The sequence below is a fragment of the Verticillium nonalfalfae genome (genome assembly GCF_003724135.2).
Source record: "Verticillium nonalfalfae strain VnAa140/NRRL 66861 chromosome Unknown scaffold_222, whole genome shotgun sequence".
In the NCBI taxonomy this organism is placed as follows: Eukaryota; Fungi; Ascomycota; class Sordariomycetes; order Glomerellales; family Plectosphaerellaceae; genus Verticillium; species Verticillium nonalfalfae.
The window spans coordinates 1-21,959 of record NW_021167447.1 but is presented as its reverse complement, the minus strand read 5'-3'; the positions used below and the strand labels follow the sequence as shown (position 1 = coordinate 21,959).

The window sequence follows — 21,959 nt, the reverse complement described above, 5'->3', positions numbered from 1 at the left end:
GTCGAGGTCGAAGTCGAAGTCGAAGTCGAGGTGGCAGGCAGGCTGGTTTCGGGAACGGGACGAAGAGAAACAAAAAAGAGTGGATTGGATCGGGTCAAGTTGGAACCTGTAGAAAGGCTGAAATGCCGCAAAAGCACTGGACCGAAGCCCCAGCGGTAGCCGGCGCGCGCCTGCCATTGGTGCGACGCCCTCTCGGCCGACCCCGCCTGCGAGCTCGGCTTCCGAGCCATGCGATCCGATGTTCACCCGTCGCCGACTTTGCCGAGCGGGTCTTTCTTCACAATGCTATCAGCCTTGTCGAAGTGAAGCTCTGCACTATGACGAGCAATATTGAGCATTGTTCTTCCGACAAGACGAAGGAATACGTGCACGATGTCAACATGTATTTCCTACGTGTGTGTAGGCACTCATGATTCCCCGACGCGAGATCATCGACCATCACTCGTTGCACAGTATTCCCTTCGTCTTGTCTGAAGAACGCAATAGTCAACCTTGTTGGTTCACCTCATCGGTCAAATGGTTCACCTCATCGGTCAAAAATCAGGATCGGCCTGCATGGCTCGCCTATACTTCGAGTCATCACCAATAGTCCATCTCATCTACGTCCCTGAGTCCTCTTGGTGGTTCAGCGTTTTATTCCCACTTCTCGACCAATCTCCAGCAGCAGAACATCATGCCCTCCACGGTCACGCCCACCCCTGGTAGATGTGACTGACACCTCCATCTCACTGACCAACATTGATTTCTGTGGACAACCATTGAATCGTGATTGTGGTTCTATCGCACTGGTTCCCTTACTCGTCTGCCCATTGATGTCAGCATGCTTCTGGAACACCCATCAGTTGGGTGCGAGCGGACATACGAGTCAAAGGGGAGAACCGAGTAACCTTGAAGGAGCAATGTACAAAAGCCGGGAAGACGGCTAGAATGGAGGGCATAGCGCTGAGGAGTACTTCGGGACGGGTTATAGATTATTCTACTCTCTACAAGCTTTCCCTCATTCGTTGCTATATCCAGCCCCAGAAAGAGGCCCGTCATAGGAGAGGAACGGGGAATGCATGTTTCGTCGAACGCTGGGACACCAATAGAGGTCGGTCAAACCATCACAGCGTACTCTCAAAATCAGACGGCTAAATGTACTACAAGACCCTTGAGAGCCTGCGGGGTGGCGACGGGCACCTACAATCAACATAGGACCTACAGAGAACAGGGCTAAGCGTCAAAAGAGACTTCTCATGAAGAAGACTAGTGTCTTGTAGTTAGAGCAAGATATTAATTTGTCTACTCAATGAAAGACCCCGCAGAAATTGCTGCCCGTCCTTATTCGTCGAGAAACCAGTGCGAAGTTTTCCGTAGAAAATCTCATGCTGAGTCAAAATTCGTCACGATGCTCATGCATGGTTTTCCAAGAGTGAATGCTTGTATACGAATCATCATCTCGTCAGAGCTCTCTTCCAAGTCAGGAGCATGTGAAGAGGCTCTATAGCGAGACCGCGCCGCAGCCTATAAAAGTTGACCTGGACCTATATTTCATATCTCACATATCGGCTCAGATGACTGTCAGAGCATGGGCTTGAGCAGAGTCAAGAGGTCTTCCATACTAGGTCCACAGGCAATAGATCCTAGGTAGGGGAGAGAATATCGAAGTTCTAGCCTCTGCAGTCCACATGTATACGTTCTCTCGGTATCTGGCTCCTAAGTAGCCTACTCGGTGGCTCTGCATCGGCCTCCTGACAGAGACTGATGGTTTGGAAACAAGCGCGATGCTAACGGCAAAAGCTCATGATATATGCACGAGTATAATCGGGCAGTCTTCATAACAGCAGAGTAAAGAAACGGCGCATCGGCACAACAGTCTAAGGAAGGGAAGGATTGAAAGGCCACTGGTCGATTCGCTGGTACGCAAATCCTGTCGCTCCCTTCATGGGCAAAACCACCAGATTCGCAGACGCCGCTCCAAAAACGGCCTCCATGTCTGCACTGGGGCTCCATTTCTAGCCCGATGAGTGAAACTACTCCGTCATGGTATCGTAGGCACGACCCCACGAACCCGCACATCCAACACCACCAGGCGAGCGAACCCACACTACGCCCTCCACCCCCTGACCACCTCCGCCAGCGTCTCGTCACCGCCAACGTTGCCCGGAAACACGACAAACGGCACGCCCGGCCACTTGCCGCCGCCCTCGACGCCCCGCCACAGCGGCCCCCCGGCCGCCGCCTGCCCGACGACGCGCGCCCGCCGCATGCCGAGCCCCCTGCCCGCCATGTCCGAGCTCGTGATGCCGCCCTTGGCCACGACGTACCGCGGCCGCGTCGCGAGCCCGCGCAGCACGTCGACGAGCGCCGAAGCGACGACGGCCCCAATGTCGAGGCTCGCGGCCTCGTCGGCGCCGACGACCAGCCCCCGCGACGTCATGACGAGCGTGTCGCGCCCGCCCGCCACCGATGCCTCGGCCGCCGCCACGACGCGCGCCGTCTCCTGACACCGCGACGCCGCCGACGCGAGCAGCGCCGCGACGTCGACCTGGACGGTCGTGAGCGCGGCGCCGGCGTCGCGCTGGAGGTGTTCGAGCTGCTTCGTCGTCTTGGGCACGTAGGATCCGGCCATGATGAGGCCGCCGGCGGCGGCGACAGACGACGAAGACGCGGCGTCCGGGTCCCCCAGCTGGAGCTGCGCCGCCGTGATGGGCGCGATGGGCTTGATGCCGAGCCGCGCCGACACGAACGCGGCGCCCGTGCGGTAGAGAAAGCGTCGCGGCCTGTGGCCGGCCTGCGCACCGCCGGTGTCTGTCGACGCAGCGCGCAGCAGCGCCGCGACGACAACGTCGACATCCGACTCGGCGGCCGCGTTGACGACGACGACGGCAGCTGGTGTCGCGCCGCGTTCGAGCGCCAGGAGCTGCGCCAGCACGGCGTCGGGCCCGCCCTCGCGGATGGTCTGCAGGGTGATGCTCTGCACGGCGGCGGCGGGGACGGCGCCGGCCGTCTTCTCGGCGACGTAGTCGCGCAGGTCGGAGCTCGCGTAGCCAAAGGTGGCGTCGGCGGCAAACGGCGTCTGGGCGGCGGGCACGAGGCGCGCCCCCTCGGCGACGTAGTGCACGTTGTCCACGGTGTAGCGGCCGCCCTGGAGGAAGAAGGGGCACAGCAGCCAGGCGTTAAAGGGGCCGAGGGCGGCGGTGGCGGCCTCGGCTTCGAGCGGGAAATGGCCGCGTAGCGTCGAGTCGCCGCGCAGCACAATCTCAAAGGGAAGGACGGTCGCGGACGAGGCGGCCCGCAGGTTGGTGCAAATCTCGACGAGGAGGGCGCGGGCCGGGGCCGGGTGCAGGGCGCGCGAGTTTGTGAGCACGAAGAAGCCGCTGCCGCGCCGTGTCAGTCTGAACTCGGCCGTCAGGGTCGGCACATCCCAGACGGTGAGGACGTTGACGTCGTGGCAGGTCTGGGTGCCTGTCGGGTCGTCATCGAGAGCGACGAGGAGGGGGACCTGCGATGAGGGCCCGCGCAGCTGGGCTTGCACCTGGGCGCGGATATCTTGCGTGATGGGAGGTGGGAGCGAGGCGAGTGTTGTGTCGAGGTCGAGGACGGGGTGCGCGGCCATGGCGGCTGCGTTGTATGTCAGAGTCTGGTTGCTGTCGTTGAAGGAGTCGTTGCCGTCATGAATTGAGTCGAGTGTGTCCCTAGATGAACATGTTGCTGCGATGGTCAAGTGTGATCGTAGCCTGTATGCCCTCCTCCACGTATCCCTCTGGAAGACAAAGTGAGTTGATGTGGGAGTCCTCAGCATGAGGGGTCGTCCGTCGTCGGAGAGCCGCAACGATCGGCGACAAGTCCGAAGCCTCGCACATCGGCACATCGGCAAACCTTCCGAGCGACGTGCGACACGTCCAGCCTCTTGTCAAGTTTGGGGTCCCAACCCGGATCATATCAAGATAGCACAGGCTACGCTCCGAAATGTCTATTTTTCGCAGAAAAAGGCCGGGGTATACTTGCTACACGCCAAAGCTCGATCCCTCGCCGCCCGCCCGTCTGTCTGCCCGTGTCCCATCGGCCCTCCTCCAAACCCAAACACCCAAACAAACAGCCGAAACCCCATGGCGGCCATGCTATGCCTTGCCTTGCCTGCCGCGTGCCATGCCAAAAGTGAGCCCAATCAAGATGTTAAATGCTTCGATGCCGCCCCTGTCCTCGCATGATACCCATGACGTCGTGTCGCGTTACTTGCTGCTGCTGCTTAGCTGCTGTTGCTGCTGCTGCCGCTGCCGCTGCTTCCCATGCCCTCACCGTCTGACTACACCTGCAGCTCGTCCTCGTCCAGCGGCTCGACGCGCACGAGTATCTCCTCGAGCAGGCCCTCGAGAAAGGTGCCGACGTCGCGGCCCATGCCAACGGGCTCGGCCTTGTCGTAGTGGTCAATCTCCTTGCACACGTGCGCGAGCTTGTAGACGAGCTTGCGCAGCTTCTCGTGCGCCGCCTCGGCCCGCTGCTGCCGGGGCGTCACCTGGCCGGCCGACGGCGGGCGGTGCGCCTGCTGCAGCCGGATCTGCCGCCGCTTGAGCGCCTCCTCGAGCGCCGGGAAGATGACGTCATTGAGCGCGTCGAGCTCGCCGTTGGGGCTCGCCGGCGCCGGCGACGGGAAGGACGACGGTGTCGTGACCTCGAGGGGCTGCGCCTTGGAGGCGAGGCCCGGCGACTTGGTGGCCAGGGCCGGCGACCCGAGCGGCGTCGTCTTGGGCAGGAGAAGCGGTTGGGGCAATGGGCCCGAGGAGGATGCTGCTGCTGCTGTTGCTGCTGCTGTTGCTGCTGAACCGGCTGCGGACGAGGAGGGCTGCCGGCTGCCGGGCTGGCTGGCTACCCTGTCGAGGGGCTGCAGCTGGGGCGGGGGTGCGCCGTCACGCCACCACCGCGGAACGGGGGAATCTCGGGCAGGCTGATGTTGCCGAGCTTCGAAGTCGGCCGTGAGACGGGTTGCTGCTGCTGCTGCTGCTGTAGTTGAGAGTGGAAGAGCTGTTGGTGGGGCGGCGGCTTCGGTGTGGCCTGGTTGTCGTGTTGGATGGCGGGCCCGAGGTTCAGCATGCCCATGTCCTTCTGCAGCTGGTACTGCAGTTCACGGTCATAGTCGGGCGACGACTGGCCGATGGGTAGCGGCGCCATGGGTTTCGAGGACGGCCGCGGCGTCTCGGGTCCGCGCGTCGTCTTCTCTGGTGACACGGGCAGCGGCACCTTGGCGGGCGACTGGGGCGTCGTCGAGCCGCCCGTGACGGGTTTCCTGTGCGGCGACGTCTGGCGCGAGGTGGCGGCGTTGGCGGGCTTCAGGGTGTCGGCGGCCATCTGGGCGTTCTGGGCAAAGTCGCGGGCCTTGGTGGGGCTGTGCTCGCGTGGCCGTTCGCCGTAGTCGGCGTCGAGCGGGCGGGCGCGGGCGTTGGTGGCGGATTCGTCCATGGCGTTGAGGAGGCCCGGGCGGGCGACGAGGCCGCCCCTGTCGCCGACGAGGCGGACGGTGCCGAAGTCCCACATGTCCTCGTCGACGCGCTCCCTCTCGTAGTACTCGTCCTCGCCGTGCAGGCTGTCGTCGTCGTCGCCCTTGTGGGTGGCGGCCCAGCGGCTGTGGCGCTCGATGAGCTCGGTGAGGTAGGTCGTCTTCTTGGCGCGGCGGATGAAGGCGTGCTTGAGGAGGTCCCGCGCCGAGGGCCTCTCTTTGGGGTCGCGCTGCAGGCACAGCTCGACAAAGTCTTTGAAGGCCTTGGTGAAGTTGCCCTCGAGGCGGGGCGGCGGGTTTTTGGGGATGAGGAAGAGGACCTTCATGGGGTGAATGTCGGCGTAGGGGGGTTCGCCGAGGGCGAGCTCGAGGGCGGTGATGCCGAGGGACCAGACGTCGGCCTTGTGGTCGTAGCCGGACTGCTTGATGACCTCGGGGGCCATCCAGAAGGGGGTGCCGACAAAGGTGTTCTTCTTGGTCATGGTGGCGGAGAGCTGGCCGGAGACGCCAAAGTCGGCGAGCTTGACGAGGCCGTTGGAGGAGAGGAGGACGTTGGCGGCTGCAGGTGTCAGTCTCGGCAAGAGAGGAGAGGAGAAGAGCAGAGGAGAGGAGAGGAGAGGAGAGGAGAGAAGAGCAGAGGAGAGGAGAGAAGAGCAAAGGAGAGGACAGGAGAGAAGAGGAGAGGAGAGGAGCGGAGAGGAGAGGAGAGAAGAGGGAGGAGAGGGGAGGAAGATACCCTTGACGTCGCGGTGCAGCTTCTTGTCCGAGTGCAGATAGTCGAGGCCGAGCAGCAGCTCGCGCGCGATGATGGCGATGTACTCCTCGCCGATGAGGCCGGGCTTCATGAGGTCGGCGCAGCTGCCGCCGGAGCAGAACTCCATGACGATCCACAGCTCGGCGCCCTTTGCGTAGGAGCCATAGTACTTGGTGACGTAGGGCGACTGCAGCTCGGACAGGATGGCGATCTCCTGGATGATGTCCTCGACCTCGTCCTCGGCGCTCTCAATGTCGATGATCTTGATGGCGACGGCCTGGCCGGTGCGCTTGTCGACGCTGGGGGGCGTGTCAGCGGCTGAGTCAGGCATGGGCATGGCATGGATGATGAAGCTCCAAGGGTGGGCATGGATGATGAAGCTCCAAGGGATGGGCATGGGCATCAAGCAGGCCAAGGCAGAGGCCATGGCACGAGGTAGGGGCATGGCCAAAGCAGGCCAAGGCAGAGGCCGCGACAGAAACTCACCCCTTGTAGACCTTGCCAAAGCTCCCGCCGCCGATGCAGAACTCCTTGGTGTAGAGGAGCTCCGGGTCGAGGGCCTCGTTGCGCTCGTCGGCGTCCCTGTCTCTGTCCCCCATGGCGGGCGCGTGTCTGTGACCGATCGATGGGGGCGGCACGTGTCTGTGACCGATCGGTGGGAGGGGGAGAGGGGCTACGGTGGTATCGAGCAGGTCGTTGGGTCAGTCGTCGGCAGTCGTCGTCGGACCAGTCGTCGGCAGTCGTCGTTGGGTCAGTCGTCAACAGTCGTCGTTAGACCAGTCGTCGCAGTCGCTTCGTTGCCCTGTTCCGGCGGCGAGCGAGAGAAGGCCACCCCGCGTACGGCAATTGGCCAGCAGAGGAAGCAGAGAACGGTAGCGCCGGGGAGGAGCGTCGTGGGGTGCGCGCGCGTCTTTGTTCGTCGAGGCGAAGGGGGAGGTTTCGGGTTCGCGGCCGTCAGAATGCAGGGAGGGGAGGGGGGGTTGAAGCGAGAGCGAGGAGTAGGTAGGTAGGTAGCCAAAGGAGGTTGATGGCGGGGCGGCCCTTTTTGGGTCGGGCTTTGGGTCTGTGTTGTTTTGGAGGGGTGCTGTGTGCTGTGTGCTGTGTAGGCTGCTACTCGAACTGTATGTGGTCTTCGTCGAGCGGCTCTCTTTGTACAGCAAGCCGAAGGAGGGCTAGAAGGAGGGCCTGGGAAAGGGCCAAAGAAAAGGACCAGAGAAAAAGAGCAGAGAAAAGGCAACAACCACGTCGTCGAGGCAATGGGCGCAGAGACACGACGTCAGGTCAATTCGGGCGAGAGCGGCTGGATGCAAGGAGGAGAGGTTCAGGTGGGGGGTGGGGACGGGCGCGACGAGGATGGCAATGTTGTTGTTTTGGATGTCCTACGCCCCTGGCCCCTACCTACATGTAGGTACCTACCTAAGGCCCTGGCCCCTACCAAAGGCCCTGGCCCCTAGTACCTAGACCTGGCACCCAGCGCTGCACACCCCTAATGCATCCGGCGCGTTCCAACGCACCTCCCCTCTCAGCCTGGTCCCTCAGAGATGCCCTCACAGCCTGGTCCCTGGCCTCACGTCTTCAGCAGAGATGCTCGATGCCGAGTCCCTCATCCAACGTCTCGTAGGAACCGTCCTTCTCGGCCTCTACTACGATCCCTTCCTCGCAGCGAAAGCCCCGTCTTCGGCGACGGACCTCGCTCCGACACGATCACATACGTAGCAAGGCTCATTCGTGCGGCTCCATTCGTGCGGCTCATTTGTGCTGCCCTCCTCCTCCTCTATTCGTCCGTCACTGCTCATCTTGGCACGGCTGTCTTGCCTCGCCTCCCTCTGCCTTGGCTCAACAGCCTCTCTCTCTCAGCCGTGTGCCCCACCATCTCCTCGCCACCACGCATGATGCGAGAGAAAACAGGGAGGCCGGCCTGCATCTTGTCGTAACGTCAACCGAAGCAGGGCAAGCCAGCACAACAAACAAAACAAACATCCATTGCCGTTAGGCTCATCCCTTTGGCGAGCCTAGTCTATGATCGTCGTGCCCACGTCCGTTGCGAAACAACGTTGCCAGTCCCTTGGTCGTCATGCCAGTAGCAAAAAAGTGAATAAAAAAAGAGACGAAGACGCCGAGATGTGTGTGTGAAGAAACGAGAAACAAAAAAACCTACTCCTCGAGAAACTCCACCATGACCGTGCCCTGCTTCAGCCCGGCCTCGAGGATCGTCTGGTCGGCGCGATGCAGCAGGTCCTGGCCCTGCGGCATCTGCTTGAGCTCAAAGTCGACGCCCGCCTTGCCCTCGAGCGGCTCGGCCTTGAGCCACTCGAAGATGCGCCGCACGGGGTCGTCGACGTTGAACCGCCGGATCACGCGCCCGCCCGTCGGCAGCCGGAACTGGATGCGCGTTGTCGTCTTGGGGTCGTTGGCTGGCTCCGTATGCGGCTTGTCGCTGGCGATGCGCGCGAAGCCGCTCGCTGCTGCTGTGCCGTGCCCCTCTGCGTCTGTGGCCGCTGCTTCCGTTGCCGCTGCTGCTGCTGCCGCCTCCTTCGTGAGCGCGTCGGGGTCGACAACGTTGGACCTCGGCGTGCTGGCGGTGCCACTGGCCGTGCCGCTGGCCGTGCCGCTGCCGCTTCCTCCTGCCCCTGCGCCGGCTGCGGCGCCGCCCGACGTGTTCATGCTGTTCTGCAGCGCCATCTCGAGCATCTCGTCCTCGGTCATGCGGTCGACGTCGATGACCTTGGGCCGCTTCGCCGTGTCCTTGGCGACGGGGTTCTTCTTGCTGGCGTCGAGGCTGTAGCGGTCGAGAAACTCGGCGAGCTGCGCGTGGAAGTCGTCGGCGCTCGGGAACGGCACGCCGCTCCACACCTTGACCTGCTCGCCCGTGCGCGGGTCGACAATGGCGACGTGCGGGAAGTTGTCGGCGTTCTCGTGGCTGGCGCCGGGAAAGTAAAACGTCACGTACTGCTGCGCGTCGAACGAGTTCTTGGCGTACTGGAGGAAGATGAAGCTCTCCCGCACGAGCCGCTGCACGGCGGCGTCCTTCCACACGTCGCGGTTGAGCGTCTGGCACTGGAAGATGCTGTTGTCCTGGAGGTTCACGAGCAGCCACTTCTTGTCCTCCTTGCCCTGCTCGCGCGCGTCGTCCCACTCGGCCGTCGACATGAGGTCGTACGGCGGTCGGAAGAGGTCCGCCAGCCGCTGCGCGCGCGCGTCGCTGGCGCTCGTCGTGCCGCCGCTTCCGCCGGCCGAGCGGTGCGGGCCGTCGCCGTCCCAGATGCTCGCGTCGTGGTTAAAGGGATTCCTGGCGCCGCCTACGAGAGAAAGAAAAAGAAGGTGTTAGTTCCAAGGGCATCTCTTCGAGGCTGTCGTCCCGACAGAGAGAGAGAGAGAGAGAGAGAGAGAGAGCGTACCTCGAGCCCTCGCGGCCGCGCGCTGTCGTTCCTGCTGCAGCAGCGCCGCCATGTCGGCCTCCTCGGCATCCGTCATGCCGCCGCCAAATGAAGGCGCAACGAGCGTCTCGGTGGTGGCCCGAATCGGCGAACGCACATCGTCGAGCGCCGCGCCGCCGCCAGAGGCGCCGGCGCCGCTACCGTAGAGCTCCTCCTGCAGCCTCTTGGCCATGGCGGCATCCTCCTCCTCCTGCGCACTGCGCGCCACGGCGACCGCCTGGGCGTGCCCGCTGCTGCTGCCACCACCACCATGTATGTTGTAGCCGTCGTCGTCGTCGTCGTCATCGAGCATGTTCGTATCGTCGTGATCATCGTCGCTGTCAATCTGGATGGGCTGGTCCTGGCGGCCAGAGCCGGTGGGGCGGGTGCTTGATGGCACGGCGGGGGCGGCGGCCGAGGAGGCGGTGCCGGCGACGCCAAAGCTCCTCTGAATGTCGGGGTTCTCGAAGAAGAGCTGGATGGCGGCCTCGAGGTTGCCGCCAGACATTTCGAGGAAGCCACGCGCGACCTCGGGGTCGGCGTTGGTGATGGCGGCGAAGCTCGAAATGTCGTCGTCCATGGTGTCTCTGTGGAACAAGAGGCTCTGTGGAGCAAGAGGTGTGTGTGTGTGTGAAGGACGAAGACGTGGTGAAAGCACCCGCAATGACGTTTGACGGTTCTTGTCTCTGGTTGGAAAAGGGAAAAGGCCGTGGACAACAAGGTGCGCGGGCGAGATGCTCGTCTGCCGTTCTGCGGTCTGAACTGTAGGGCTCACCACGGTGCCCCACAAGCGATGTGAGGGAGGGGGGAATCCAGGGTCGTCGAGAGAGAGAGGGGATACAGATGTCGTTCCAGTGAGGCAAGATGGATCAAAGAGGCGCAACGATGCGAGAAACAACTGGCCAACGCTCGACTGGATTTGCCTCGTCGTCGTTTGCGTCGGAGCAGGTGTGTGGTAGGAAAGGTAGGTTAGGTACTGAAGGCCTGTCTGATGGAAGGCGCCAGACCTGTGACGCAACCGCGGGACACGAAAAGGTACAAAAGGCGCCAGTGGGGAGGGAGTAAAAGGCCCAAGGGGGGGGGGGAAGGGTACCGGCCCATCTGATGCTCCGTACCGTGGGGATCATGTGATTTGGCACTGTGGTCCTACATCAGCCTTGTGCCTCGTGCCTCGTGCCTCCTACTTGCCATAATCATCTACCAAGGCAGATACCGAGGCACCCAAACGGCTGCTGCTCGTACCAAACCACTCTTCATCAAATTCTTGTCAAGTTCTTGATGATGCATACAGCGGGCGTACTCCCCCTTTGATACTGTTACCATGTCGGGCATGCCCTCCCCGCACGCATTCTCGCATGCCCACCAGACCAGCGCCTACCTGGTATATAACCAACACCATTAAGACCTCTGCCGAATGCTGTGCAGTGTGAAGGGATAAAGCTTAAAAACGTCTCTACAGCTCGTATCGACAGCTCGTTTCGTCATCAGTTCTACTCACACATTATACTTCTAGACCTCTGGAACCTTCAGGATAATCCACCTTCCTCCCTACACGCACGCTCACTTCATCTCCGACAGAATGGTCTTCAGCTGAGCCTGCACCTCCAGTGATCGCTCCATGCCGAGCGCGTTCTCCACCATGGCCACGAGCTGCGCCTTCTCCGCACCCTCGGGCGCCGCGCCAAACACACCGCTGCCCTTGGCCGCAAACACGGCCCCCATGGCCTGCGCCCGCATGTTCCGCTGCGCCTCTGTCCCGACGTCGACCTGGTCCATATCGAGCGACAGCAGATACGTCGTGGCGACGGCCTTGTCAGCCTCAGACGCCGCCGTCGACGAGGACGAGCCCGAGCCCGGTACCGCAGCCCGCACCACGTCCCGCACGCACTCGTACCAGACCTCGCGCTTCATGACGGCGAACTGCGCGCTGCCGAGGTACGGCCTGAGCAGCCTTATCATCTTGTCGAGCACGCCGTACGAGTCCTGCTGAAGCTGCGGGCGGTTGTACCCGCGCGCCACGGCCTCGAGCCCGTTTTTGGCCGTCGCCGTGGCCTTGTCCTCGCTGTCGACGTCCATCCTGTCCTCGTCGTTGACCTCGTCGAGGAACGGCTTGACAATGGCGAAAATGTCGTCGAGGAGATCCAGGTCGTCGCGCACCTCGGCAAACTTCCACAGGTACGTGAACGCGTGCACGCGGTACGCGTCGTTGTTGCGCTTGGCCTCGCGCAGCGCAATCTTCTTCATCTGCGCCGCAATGCCGGCGTCGTCTTGCCAGAGCTTCTTGCCGTGGCCCACAAAGATGGGGAACGACGCGAGAAGCTTCTCCTTGTGGGTGAATGTCTTGAGCGCGAGCGCCTTGTCGAGGACGGGCCAGATGAGCTTCAGATTGGCGTCGCTGATCTGGCCGTTGGCATCACTCGCCGCGACAACGTCCTTGATCATGGACGCAATCGTAAACGCGCCGCTGTGCTGAAGCACCCACCGCGGCGCGTCAAGGCCACGCCTGACAAAGGCCACAATCTCCTCGACATAGCGCGCTACCGTGCGGGAGCTACCGGCGTGCGCATCCCACACCTTCGTGAACGCCTTCTTGACCCACTCGTCCGTGTCGTGAGACGCCATGAACGCAAACGGCAAGAGACGGCTCTCGAGCTCGTTAAAAATGTCGGGCGACGCCGTCGATAGCGCGAGAATGACGTTGGAGACCTTTTGACGACGGCCGTCGTCCTCGGCGTCAAAGTACAGATCGATGGCCTTGGTGATGAACCGGTCTTTGGATGCCTCGGGAGCGACGCGCATCAGATAGGCAGATGCCTTGGCATACGCCTGGCTGACCTCGTCGTTGCGGTCGAGCACCTGCTTCTCCATCATCTGCAGGAACTTGGAAGCATATGGTTCGATTTCATGCCGGTGGCGCATGACCATATCTGTGAACAGTCGGGCGCAGCCAATCTTGGTCTGCATGCCAATGGCCGACTTGACCGTCTGCTCAATGTTGGGCACAAGTTGTGTCATGATTTCGTCGTCGACCTGGCGCAGGCAGTTGTCGATGGCTTCAGTAATGGGCGACGTGTTGACAAAGGAAGCACGCATCTTATCGAGCTGTCCACGCTTGTCCTCTTGCAGCCGCTGGTACGCAAAGTTGATCTGCTCCGGTTCGACGGTGCTGTGCAGGTTGAGTAGGTGGGGGATGATCTCGGCGACGTACGGCTTCAGCGCCTTGCCCCCTTTCTTGGTCACGTCCATGATGGTCTTGAGGGAGAACCCCTTGACCTCGTCGACGTTGCTCTCGAGGCCGCTCGACGACAGCAGGAACCGCAGAGCTTGACCTAGCATGACCCGTGCCGTGTCGACAGAGCTACCATCCTCGAGCAGGCGAACGATGGTGCTGGTGAGGCCCATGCAAAGCTTGAGCGCGACCTCACGGACAGACGACTTGACATCGTCGAGGACCTTGAGGGCTGCAGTCCAGATTTGCTCATAGTATTGCTCATACTTCTTGAAAGGCTGACCGCCGATGATCTCAGAAATGGCAGCCGCGCTGGCCTGTCGAGTTCGCCACTCCTTACCGAGGACGCACTTCAGAAGATCAGACATGATAGCATCAAAGTGTTTCTGGATAGCCTCGTTCGGGTCTTTGACCAAAGACTTCCAAATCTCCTCCATGGACGCGCGAACATTCTTGTTGGGATCGAACCGGTAGCGATAGAGCTTGGGATAAATGCGAGGATCCACGGTGGCATCAGTGAGGATGCTACTGAGGCCGAAGCGCCCGAAAGCCGATCGCGTAGACCATGTCGCAGCATTGCTCGCGAGGCTCATGAACTTGTAAACGAGACTCTGGTCGCCGACCTCGTTGGCGAGCGCAATGATGTCCTTGTAAGACGTGACTGACTTTCCTTCGCCCGTGGGAAGGGCGCCAGGCTCGAACAGCTCCGTGTCGCCTTCAACCTTGAGCTGGGTGCTGTCTCCGGTGAACGCGTTGACAAGGTCCTTGACAAGATCCTCGCGCTCCTGCGCATTTCCGCGGTCGTGCAACAGAGACAAGCCGCGCGACGCAGTCTCTTGGACGAGCTCGTCACGCGCATTCAGCAGACGCATAAACGCAGCTTGCGCCTGGCGCGAGTACTGACGAACGAGGGGCAGATGTCCCAGGTGCTGGATAATGCAGAACAGCCAGATGCCCGCGGCCTTGAGGCGGAAGGGAGCCGTATCGCGACAGTCCTTGAAGAGCTTCATGAGAACCAGCTGTAGGCGTTTCTCACGCGCACCAATCTGCCACGTGCCCGGCTTGTGATCAACATCCATCTGTAGCGAGACTGCTTCCGAATCCCAACCACCGACGGCGGCAGTGATGGCCTCGCCAATGGTGAAATGAATCTCCGTCTCTCGCTTCGTCTCGAGGCTGTAGAGAACACGAAGAATATTGTCTAGATTATCGGTCTTCTTGTCGGGAAAGGCGAGACCCGAGTCGCCCGGAACGGATTCAAGGGGATTCGAGCGCTCTGGGGAGCGCTCCGAACGGGGGACATCAGCCCACACCTCGTCTTCCAGCCCGATCGCCAGGCGGCCGAGCGCAAAGATCGCCTTCTCGTTGCCACTTTCGGCCTTGGCACGCAGCGCCTCAATGACAGAGTCGGGGCTCAAGTCGGAACCCGAAACGGGGACGTCCTGACGGGCGGACCACAACTGCCCAAAAGCTTCCATGGCTGCATTCTGGAGATCGCCCGACTCGCTCTCCTTGTTCAAGAGCTTTCGGGGAAGCCAAGAGTCGGGTTTAGACTCTTCGCCGTAGAACGTGACTCGCGAATACAGGTGGCCGAGAGCCAGGACGCTGCCCTCCACAGCGTACGCATCGGACCCAAAGGCCGTCTCCCAACTGGCGATGCGTTCCTGCATTTTGATGGTGCAATCCGTTAGCAAACGCTGGCTGAGGGCAGGGTAACGGGCTGAATCAGTGTTGGTCGGATGCCCGCCGAGAATTCCAAGCGCCTGAGCTGCAAGCCTGCGAATGTCTTTGTTGTGCGAGGCGGTCAGAGGAAACACATCAGCCGCAAAAGCCGCTAGCCACTCAAGCTCGCCGGACGTCGCCAGAGAACCGACATCAACGAAACAACGCAGACTCTCCTCGATAACAGCGTCGAGGCCCTTGGTACGCCTCGAGAGTGCTCCGTCCAGACATGCCTTGAGGAACAGGGCCACGTCTGTTTTACTAGCACGACCGAGATACTCTCGTACCAGCCCGCGAGTCTTCACATCGACCGACATGGCGAGATCAAGTTGTGCGGCCCAATCAGGGGTCCGGTTCAGGGCCGGGAGGGCTGTAAGCAGAAGCATCTGCTTGACAAACTTGACTGCAACGCTGAAGGCGTGGATGTGCTCTCCCTCGAATCTGCCCAATGCCGCAGGCTCTCCCCCAACGACTGGCAGCGCGCCTTGTGGATCCAGGGTCATCGTCTGCGCTAGGTTTCCGTGGTCGTTGCCAGGGTAGAAGAACACCTTCAAAAGGGTAACCCAATCGGGGATCTCGGAGACTGATTGCACACGATAGGCCCAGGGATCCAGTCCCCTTTTCCCCTCTTCGACAACGTCGTGGCTTTCATCTCGCTTTCCAGCAATAGCAATAATCGAGGTCCATCTTGCATCTGGGTCGCTGAACGGGAAGCATGAATTGGCCCATTTGACGGCCACTGACCGAGCGCTCCGGACAGAGGCAGCGCCATCAGGTAGAGTAAGATATTTGTAAAGCATCGGGCCCAGCTGGACGGCTGCCAGTTCGCCCCGGTCGACCTTGTCGGGGTTAAAATGACGCAGCATGCTGGATAAGGCCGACTCGATGTTGAACGCTACCTCCGGTGTGGGATCCTCAGAAAGGGACTGAAATAGCCACTGGGCGAGGCCGAAGGCCTCGCGCAAATTCATCTTGGTTGCCTTGGCGAGAAGACCGATCACCTCGTATGCCTGTCCTCGGAGCTCAGCGTTAGATGCCGAGGCAGCATTGTTGGCGGACGCCGCTACCTCGTCATGAGGGACCGGCCAGCCCCTTGACTCGACATATCCGCGAATCTTTCCGAGAATAGAAGAACCCATGGCAAAGTCGCCCTGCGAGGGGCCGTGTAGCGCAATGAATGCGATGTAGACGAAGAGTGCACGGTGAAGTTTGATCCGCTCCAGGTTGGACACAGGCTGGAGAGGCTCTGGACAATTGATGCCAGAGTCGAGGTCAACAAGCGTGGCGATCTCCTTTTCCATGGAGGTTGAAACGGGGGACTTCGATAGGAGGCCGAGAATCCGAGTGCGGTAGGGCGCCGTCATGCGACCATGAGCGCTGAAGAGATCCCTGGCCAGAGCGGCATCGTCAAAAGAGACGGTGGTGCGTTTAAGAATGTCATCGCCCAGCTCGGAGACGCGACTGTCGGTGTTGCTGGCGGCGAAGATGGCGGGGATAAGCTTCTCGCGGTCTGTGAAGGCCCCGCTGGCGAGGAGCTGGGCAATCTTCCTGCGAAGATTGGGAAGATCGTCATACGGCTGAACCCATTTGCCGTCGCGCCACTCCGGGCACAGGAAGTCAAGCTCATCTTTGAGCAGAGCCTTGTTGAAGGGGGCAAGCTTGGCGATGCCCTCATCCCTCGTCAGCTTATCGCTGGCGCCAAAGTTGGGCAGCTTCAACAGGAGCACCTTGCCCATCCATGACGCCACCCAGTTGGCGTCCTTGCTGGCCGAAAGGCCAATCGAAGACCGAAAGGAGCCATCCTCTTGGCTTCCGCGGGAGGGGATTTTGACGGTTGGGATGATACGTAGGAGGACCCTCAGGATCAAAGACGCCGAGGAAGCTGAAGACAGAGCAGATATGCCAGTTGCTATGTCTTTGATGAGTTGGGACCGATCGTAGTCGTCCATCCGGTCTACGCCGAGCGTGATGAAGGTGGAGGCCAGCTGGCGCACGATGGGCGATGCATCAGGCTTTTTGTATTGGGCGATGAGGGCGCCAACGGGAAGGATGATTCTGAGACTGGCGTTAGGACTCTTCCCAAAACGACAGGAGGGCAGTGACAAGGTCACGGGTTCCCTGACTTACTGAGAGCGGCCGATGAGATTCTTTATCGACTGGGCGAATCGAATGACCTAGTCCGGGTATGAGTGTGGCAAGCTGCATTGCTTCTGGATGAGGGCTTACATCAACACGCGTTTTGGCAGACTTGCTGCCGCCCATGGCCACGAAGGGAGCGAGGTGCTTCTGGAGGGCCTGCTCTAGCTTCTTCTCATTGTTTGCTCCTCTGACAATGGCATCTTTCATGACATTCAGAGATCGCAGCTCTCGCGCTTCCGGTGACTCAGATGCCATCTTGTAGGCTGAGCCGGCCCCAAGGGCTATGTGTCAAGAGGGGTATGAACGTTGGGGCGTCAGAGGTGCGGGGAATGCCAGACTGAAGATGCGAAATCTGCTCTATGGAGGTTGCCGTTGCGTCAAAAGTGATCGTGTGCCGAAGAAGATGCTTCAATGCAGCCAGTGGACGAAATGGGGGTATCAGCGATGGATGAGTCTGGTCAACTTGAGATGCAATGTTTGGTGAGGGGTTGCCCGGCTGCTGAGGGAGGTGTGGATTTTTGGGGAGGACAAGGTCGACAAGCATTCGCAAGTATAGAAAAGAGGCCGCTATCTACCGTGGTTTGTGTCAAGAAAAGCAGACGCAATAATGGCGATCTGGAGATATGGGGATATGGAAATCGCCTCGATCAGCCAGCAACTAGCCCACGTCAACCTACTGCGACGTTCCCATGGGAGAATGATGATGATTCAGCAAACAGGAGGTCCACGAGCTTCGACGGACGAGTGAAGTGCCAGGCGGTCCGTGAATGGTTTAGCGCGCCTGGCCCAGGCACGACCGATGCGTACTTACACTACATGTACACCTGCCTGATGACCTAAGCTGACCAGACCCAGTCACGTGTCTTTCCAAGCTTGCGCATCACCAAGTGAATCGTCGAGATGGTGCCCAGCCCAGAATGAAATAAAACGTCAACTGATTCAAGAGAACGGTTCATCTAACGCATCGTTCGCCGATACAGTTTCTTCAATTTGATGTGTGAGGCCAATCAACTTCAAGAACACTACGGTGATCCGAGTTTTACGCACGAAGCACGGATTGCGAGAGAAATCTCCGGAGCTCTGTTATCAACGCTTGCTCTGAGAAAGGTTTTCTTCTGGTTTACAGAGACTATGATGCCAGACTTGGTACCAAACCGAGGAGTCTATGGCTTCCTCCATCTCCCCCTTTCTTCGGCGGGTGATGAGAGAGCAGCAGCGCGACCGCCCGATTGCGAAGAATATCGGGTGACAAACTCACAACCCCGTCATGTTTGAAGAAGCATCACGATCATCTGGGCCGACTTACATGCAATATTGGAGTTGGCTCCAGCTGTCTATCGGTTACCTGCTAAGTGGACCAACCAAATGCGTCGGACACATGAATCTGGGTAAGGTATCCCAGCTCGGTAGTCTGGGGACTGCATCATCGCAAGCCTAGATCTGCTCGGTCTGGCCGCATGTCCTAGACACCCGCCTGTTCGAGAGGAAGACTAGGGCGTAGGATACAGACTCGTACGGCATATACCGTCGACATCCTCTTCACATGATGCTCATCAACTGAAAAGAAAGGCACCGAAGTGCCACAGATTCCTTGTTCCATGCAGGGCGATGAACCCCCAAGGACTCCCAGCTCATCTGTGGTTGGATGGAAGACGTCTGGATCTAGAAGTCCCGGAAGCGTGACAGCCGGCCTGGCTGGGCTTATGCGCGACAGCCGCGGTGCCGAGGGGAGAAGAAGCAAAAGTTGTGATGCCAATAGCTTCGCCATCGCCGAACGCAAGCCACCGAGTAATCGAACGCATCGATCGAAACCCCAGATCCCAGAGCCAGGGAGAGGGGGGGGGGGGGGAATTCGAAAGAAAAAGAAGGTATCCAATGCCGTTCAGCCACAACGGTGACAGCACGGATCTTCACGTCCACCATCGACCTTCTGGCTTGCTTTTTCCCTAGGCCAGATGCCAGCGCATGGCGTTTTTTTTTCAGCTCCCGTGTTAGAGTTTGCCTGTCAGGATATTGCAGTGCTGCCGTTAGCCTGTCAAAATGCGAATCGGAATCTTGACCGCCCATGGCACCAAAAGGTTGAGAATCCGATCTCATCAGCTAGATCAGCTATTTACCCTACCGTTTGTCCTCCCCTCAACCCCCCCTCCGCCCCCGCCGTGACTCACATGACGGGCGTTGAGACTGCCTAATCGCAGATAAAGTGCCGGCTGCCCTTCTCGCCCTTCTGACAGAACCGATGCGAAGCATTGAATCTCACACACGAAAGCAAAGCAATAGTGCAAACTTTCGCCTTGCAGTAGGTTGGCCTGGGAAAACCCGGGCGACCGAGCGCACACCATTCAAGGCGGCGTGCCGGGCCAGTATTTGCTGGCGCTACGCCGATCACCCGCCGAGACTCGCGATGGCTTTTGCTTACGTTCCGGGCCTCCGTGATAGGGTACCCAGTCGGTAAACACCCAGTATCAGTACGTAGTGCATACAGGTGTGGACAAGTGCAAAAAGGTTGATCGCACAGCGGGTTTCGCGCAGCGCGCAGCTAGATCTCCGCCTTTGAGTTGGCGCGGCCATTCATTTTCATGCTGAGAAACATGCTGAGGGAAATAATTTTCGATTATTTTCACACTACAGGGCTTATTAACAAGCAAGGGAAGATAGAAATCAACAGGCGAAAAGACACAGTCACACGATGGATGGTTCGGCAAAGTCTGGTGCGCGAGTCACGCCTACGCGAACAGCGACTCTATATCTACACCCCCTCAAGTCCCGCTCAGCCATTTTCGGCAAATAACGCCCCCAGCAGCCCTCCCATTAGGTAACCAGGCCCTAAGCTGGGGTAACCTGTTTGAAGCGAAGCTGCCGGCCACCCTGTCAGGCCACTCAGCGATTCTTTGGCGTCGTGCCTCAGGTGCCTAAAAAAGGTCATCTCGCTCACTTGCAGCTGTCGGCAGAGACGAAAGAGCAGCGGCACGGTCGGGGGGTTTGGAGGGCTGTCTCAGGCGAGTCAGGAGTCTGCCCGGCAGGACGGGTTGGTCCATGTTTGTAGCTCTAGCCAGCAGGCCTTGGGTAACTGGTCCTGGTAGAGTTCGAAGACCAAGCTCCGCCACAGCTGTTTCGTTCGCCATGCTCGCCGTGCGACCAGGCATTGGTGCCGTTTGATGCGATATCTCGGTACTTTGTAAAGGGATAAACAATGACTTCATCGTCTAGTCAGTCGTTGTTGAGGACGACTGTCTGTGTGACGGGAATTTCAACTTTTGCTTCCGTGCTGTTAGGCGCGGAGCAGGGATTGTGCTGGCTTGGCTGGGTACTTGTCGATCAACGTGGCCGCGGGCAGTATCCCCAGAACGTCCATTATCGTCCGTCGGTAGATCTCGATGGTGATTTGCGACTGGAACGCCAGGGCACCCGGACATCACGAGGATTTCTGCCATCTCATTCCGGCGTCACCGAGACCCCTTCATTCTGAGACAGCCTCGCTGCTGTGTGCAAGCAGCCCAGACTCGCGTATAAGGTTGCCAGAATCAACACCATTGCACCTGCACCATGAGACTCGTCAGCGCGCGTTAGACACGGACTTGTCGGAGGAAGGGGTTCGATCTTAATGCAGGGGCGTCTGGAAATTGATTCGTCGACAAAGCAAAGCAGTGGTGGCAATGCCGAACCCTGTGATTTGAGTGACGTTGACGCCTGGCCCATCATCCAGCTTCGTTGAGATGGCACCAGGTCGCGACGAAATGCTGCCCAAGGAACGCTGTACACCAAATCCTGAGCGCACATGTAAGTCTTTTCTGTGCATCACGGCCTTTCTGGATGGAGACATCCGGCGTTAGAATTGGCATTGCTATGCCAGGTTTGGCGAGAAACCACGAAAAAGCAAACAACCAACCGTTCGCCAAACAAACTGCCTCCAGAGGCCTCGCTGGAAGACAAAAGAAACGTGAGAGCTCATCGGCGACGCCACAGCGCAGGGAAGTTGCTTGCAAATGCAAGCTAGGCCACATGGCTTGATGACTTGTCAGCCAGTGAGAGAACCAGAAACGGGCTCAGATCTTTCTGAATACAATCCCTCGTCCGTTCTGCCGTGCGATGATGGAGCGCCGATCCGAGAAAATTTGACAGGCAACAAACGCAGTTCTCGAAGCATAATGCTGGACTTTTGGATGTGAGGCGGGACGCAACTGGGTCGCACATTCTGGTTCAAGACACGGTCCGGAGAAGACGACTTCATCATCGTCGACAGCTCAAATGAGGCGATCACTGCAGCCGTGTCTTGATCGAATCTGTGTCGTGACTCGTCAAAACCGCGAACAACTGACGAGGCAATTTGGTTTTCTCGTAAAGAGAGGGGGCACTGTAGGCAAGATCAGTGAACTTGTCCATTTGTTAAACATCATTGGCCACCCGAACTTTCGAGCTGTCGCCGACCGCTGGACGCCGCTCGAAAAAAATGTCAGGGATGGGGAAGGGTAAGGGAAGGGAGGAGGCATCAAGGGTGTTAGCAAAAGCTGCGACGGCATTCCTGGCTCTGTCAGATAGGTACCGTGGTGCGACGACTGAATATATGTTGTGTTGTATGGATGGATGTGGCTTCTGCTTGTTGCTTCTTTCGCACGGCGCATTGAGCTCATCTTCGGGGGAGAAATCGATGTTCGGGCCAATGCATCAAACCATGGTCTTGTTCCCCTGCGCAGCTGGATGATCTCTCACGGGATCCATTATAAGGCGTGCGCCACTACGAACCGCAGCTCCATCAACGTAGCTTTCCAAGATGAACAGCGGGGGTTTTCCGTGGTCGCCGATGCACGTCCGGGCGGCAAGAGACCGAGACCCGATCGACACGACAAAATGACGAAGTTGAGTCGCATGAAGTTTCGAAACATCATGATGGCTCGCTTGAAGGTTCGAAAACACAGCAGCGCGAACCGGGGCAGACGAATTGTGTTGTTGACCAGCTCACCAAGGGCCCTTCCCGTGGCATTGTCGCACCTGTGACACTGTTGGAAAGTAGAGCGAGACAGGCTCATCTCGCGGTGGCATAACATTCCTCCCTGCGCAATCGAGATAGCATCCCGAGACAGGGCATCTGCTCATGAAAGGCAGGTGATTCGAGGGAGCGCTCAGGGTCCACGCGGTGACCGCGTGGTGAAAAAGGAAAATGAGATGGACAATGCGGTCTTGGTTCAGCTGCTGCTTCTCATGCAGCGGAGGTGTAGGGGGGGG

At 59.5% G+C, this 21,959-nt stretch overlaps 4 protein-coding genes across 4 annotated transcripts; all 4 read right to left on the bottom strand.

The window, feature by feature from the left end:
- Window positions 1–2,086: 2,086 nt before the first annotated feature.
- Window positions 2,087–3,784, bottom strand: D7B24_004048 (uncharacterized protein; the record flags this gene model as incomplete). Its single annotated transcript, XM_028638226.1, has 1 exon — window positions 2,087–3,784. The coding sequence occupies one exon, from the start codon at window positions 3,782–3,784 to the stop codon at window positions 2,087–2,089; it is 1,698 nt and encodes a 565-aa protein (XP_028490416.1).
- Window positions 3,785–4,288: 504 nt separating this feature from the next.
- SPS1 (putative protein serine/threonine kinase) lies at window positions 4,289–6,829 on the bottom strand (the record flags this gene model as incomplete). Its single annotated transcript, XM_028638225.1, has 4 exons — window positions 4,289–4,726; window positions 4,894–6,035; window positions 6,213–6,529; window positions 6,717–6,829. 4 exons carry the CDS (start codon window positions 6,827–6,829, stop codon window positions 4,289–4,291), a joined length of 2,010 nt encoding a protein of 669 aa, XP_028490415.1.
- A 1,555-nt stretch (window positions 6,830–8,384) lies between these two features.
- UBXN7 (UBX domain-containing protein 7) lies at window positions 8,385–10,226 on the bottom strand (the record flags this gene model as incomplete). The annotated part of the gene is made up of 2 exons (XM_028638224.1): window positions 8,385–9,529; window positions 9,629–10,226. 2 exons carry the CDS (start codon window positions 10,224–10,226, stop codon window positions 8,385–8,387), a joined length of 1,743 nt encoding a protein of 580 aa, XP_028490414.1.
- Window positions 10,227–11,206: 980 nt separating this feature from the next.
- D7B24_004045 (uncharacterized protein) lies at window positions 11,207–16,991 on the bottom strand (the record flags this gene model as incomplete). The annotated part of the gene is made up of 3 exons (XM_028638223.1): window positions 11,207–16,652; window positions 16,725–16,771; window positions 16,824–16,991. The coding sequence occupies 3 exons, from the start codon at window positions 16,989–16,991 to the stop codon at window positions 11,207–11,209; spliced, it is 5,661 nt and encodes a 1,886-aa protein (XP_028490413.1).
- Between the last annotated feature and the right edge of the window lie 4,968 nt (window positions 16,992–21,959).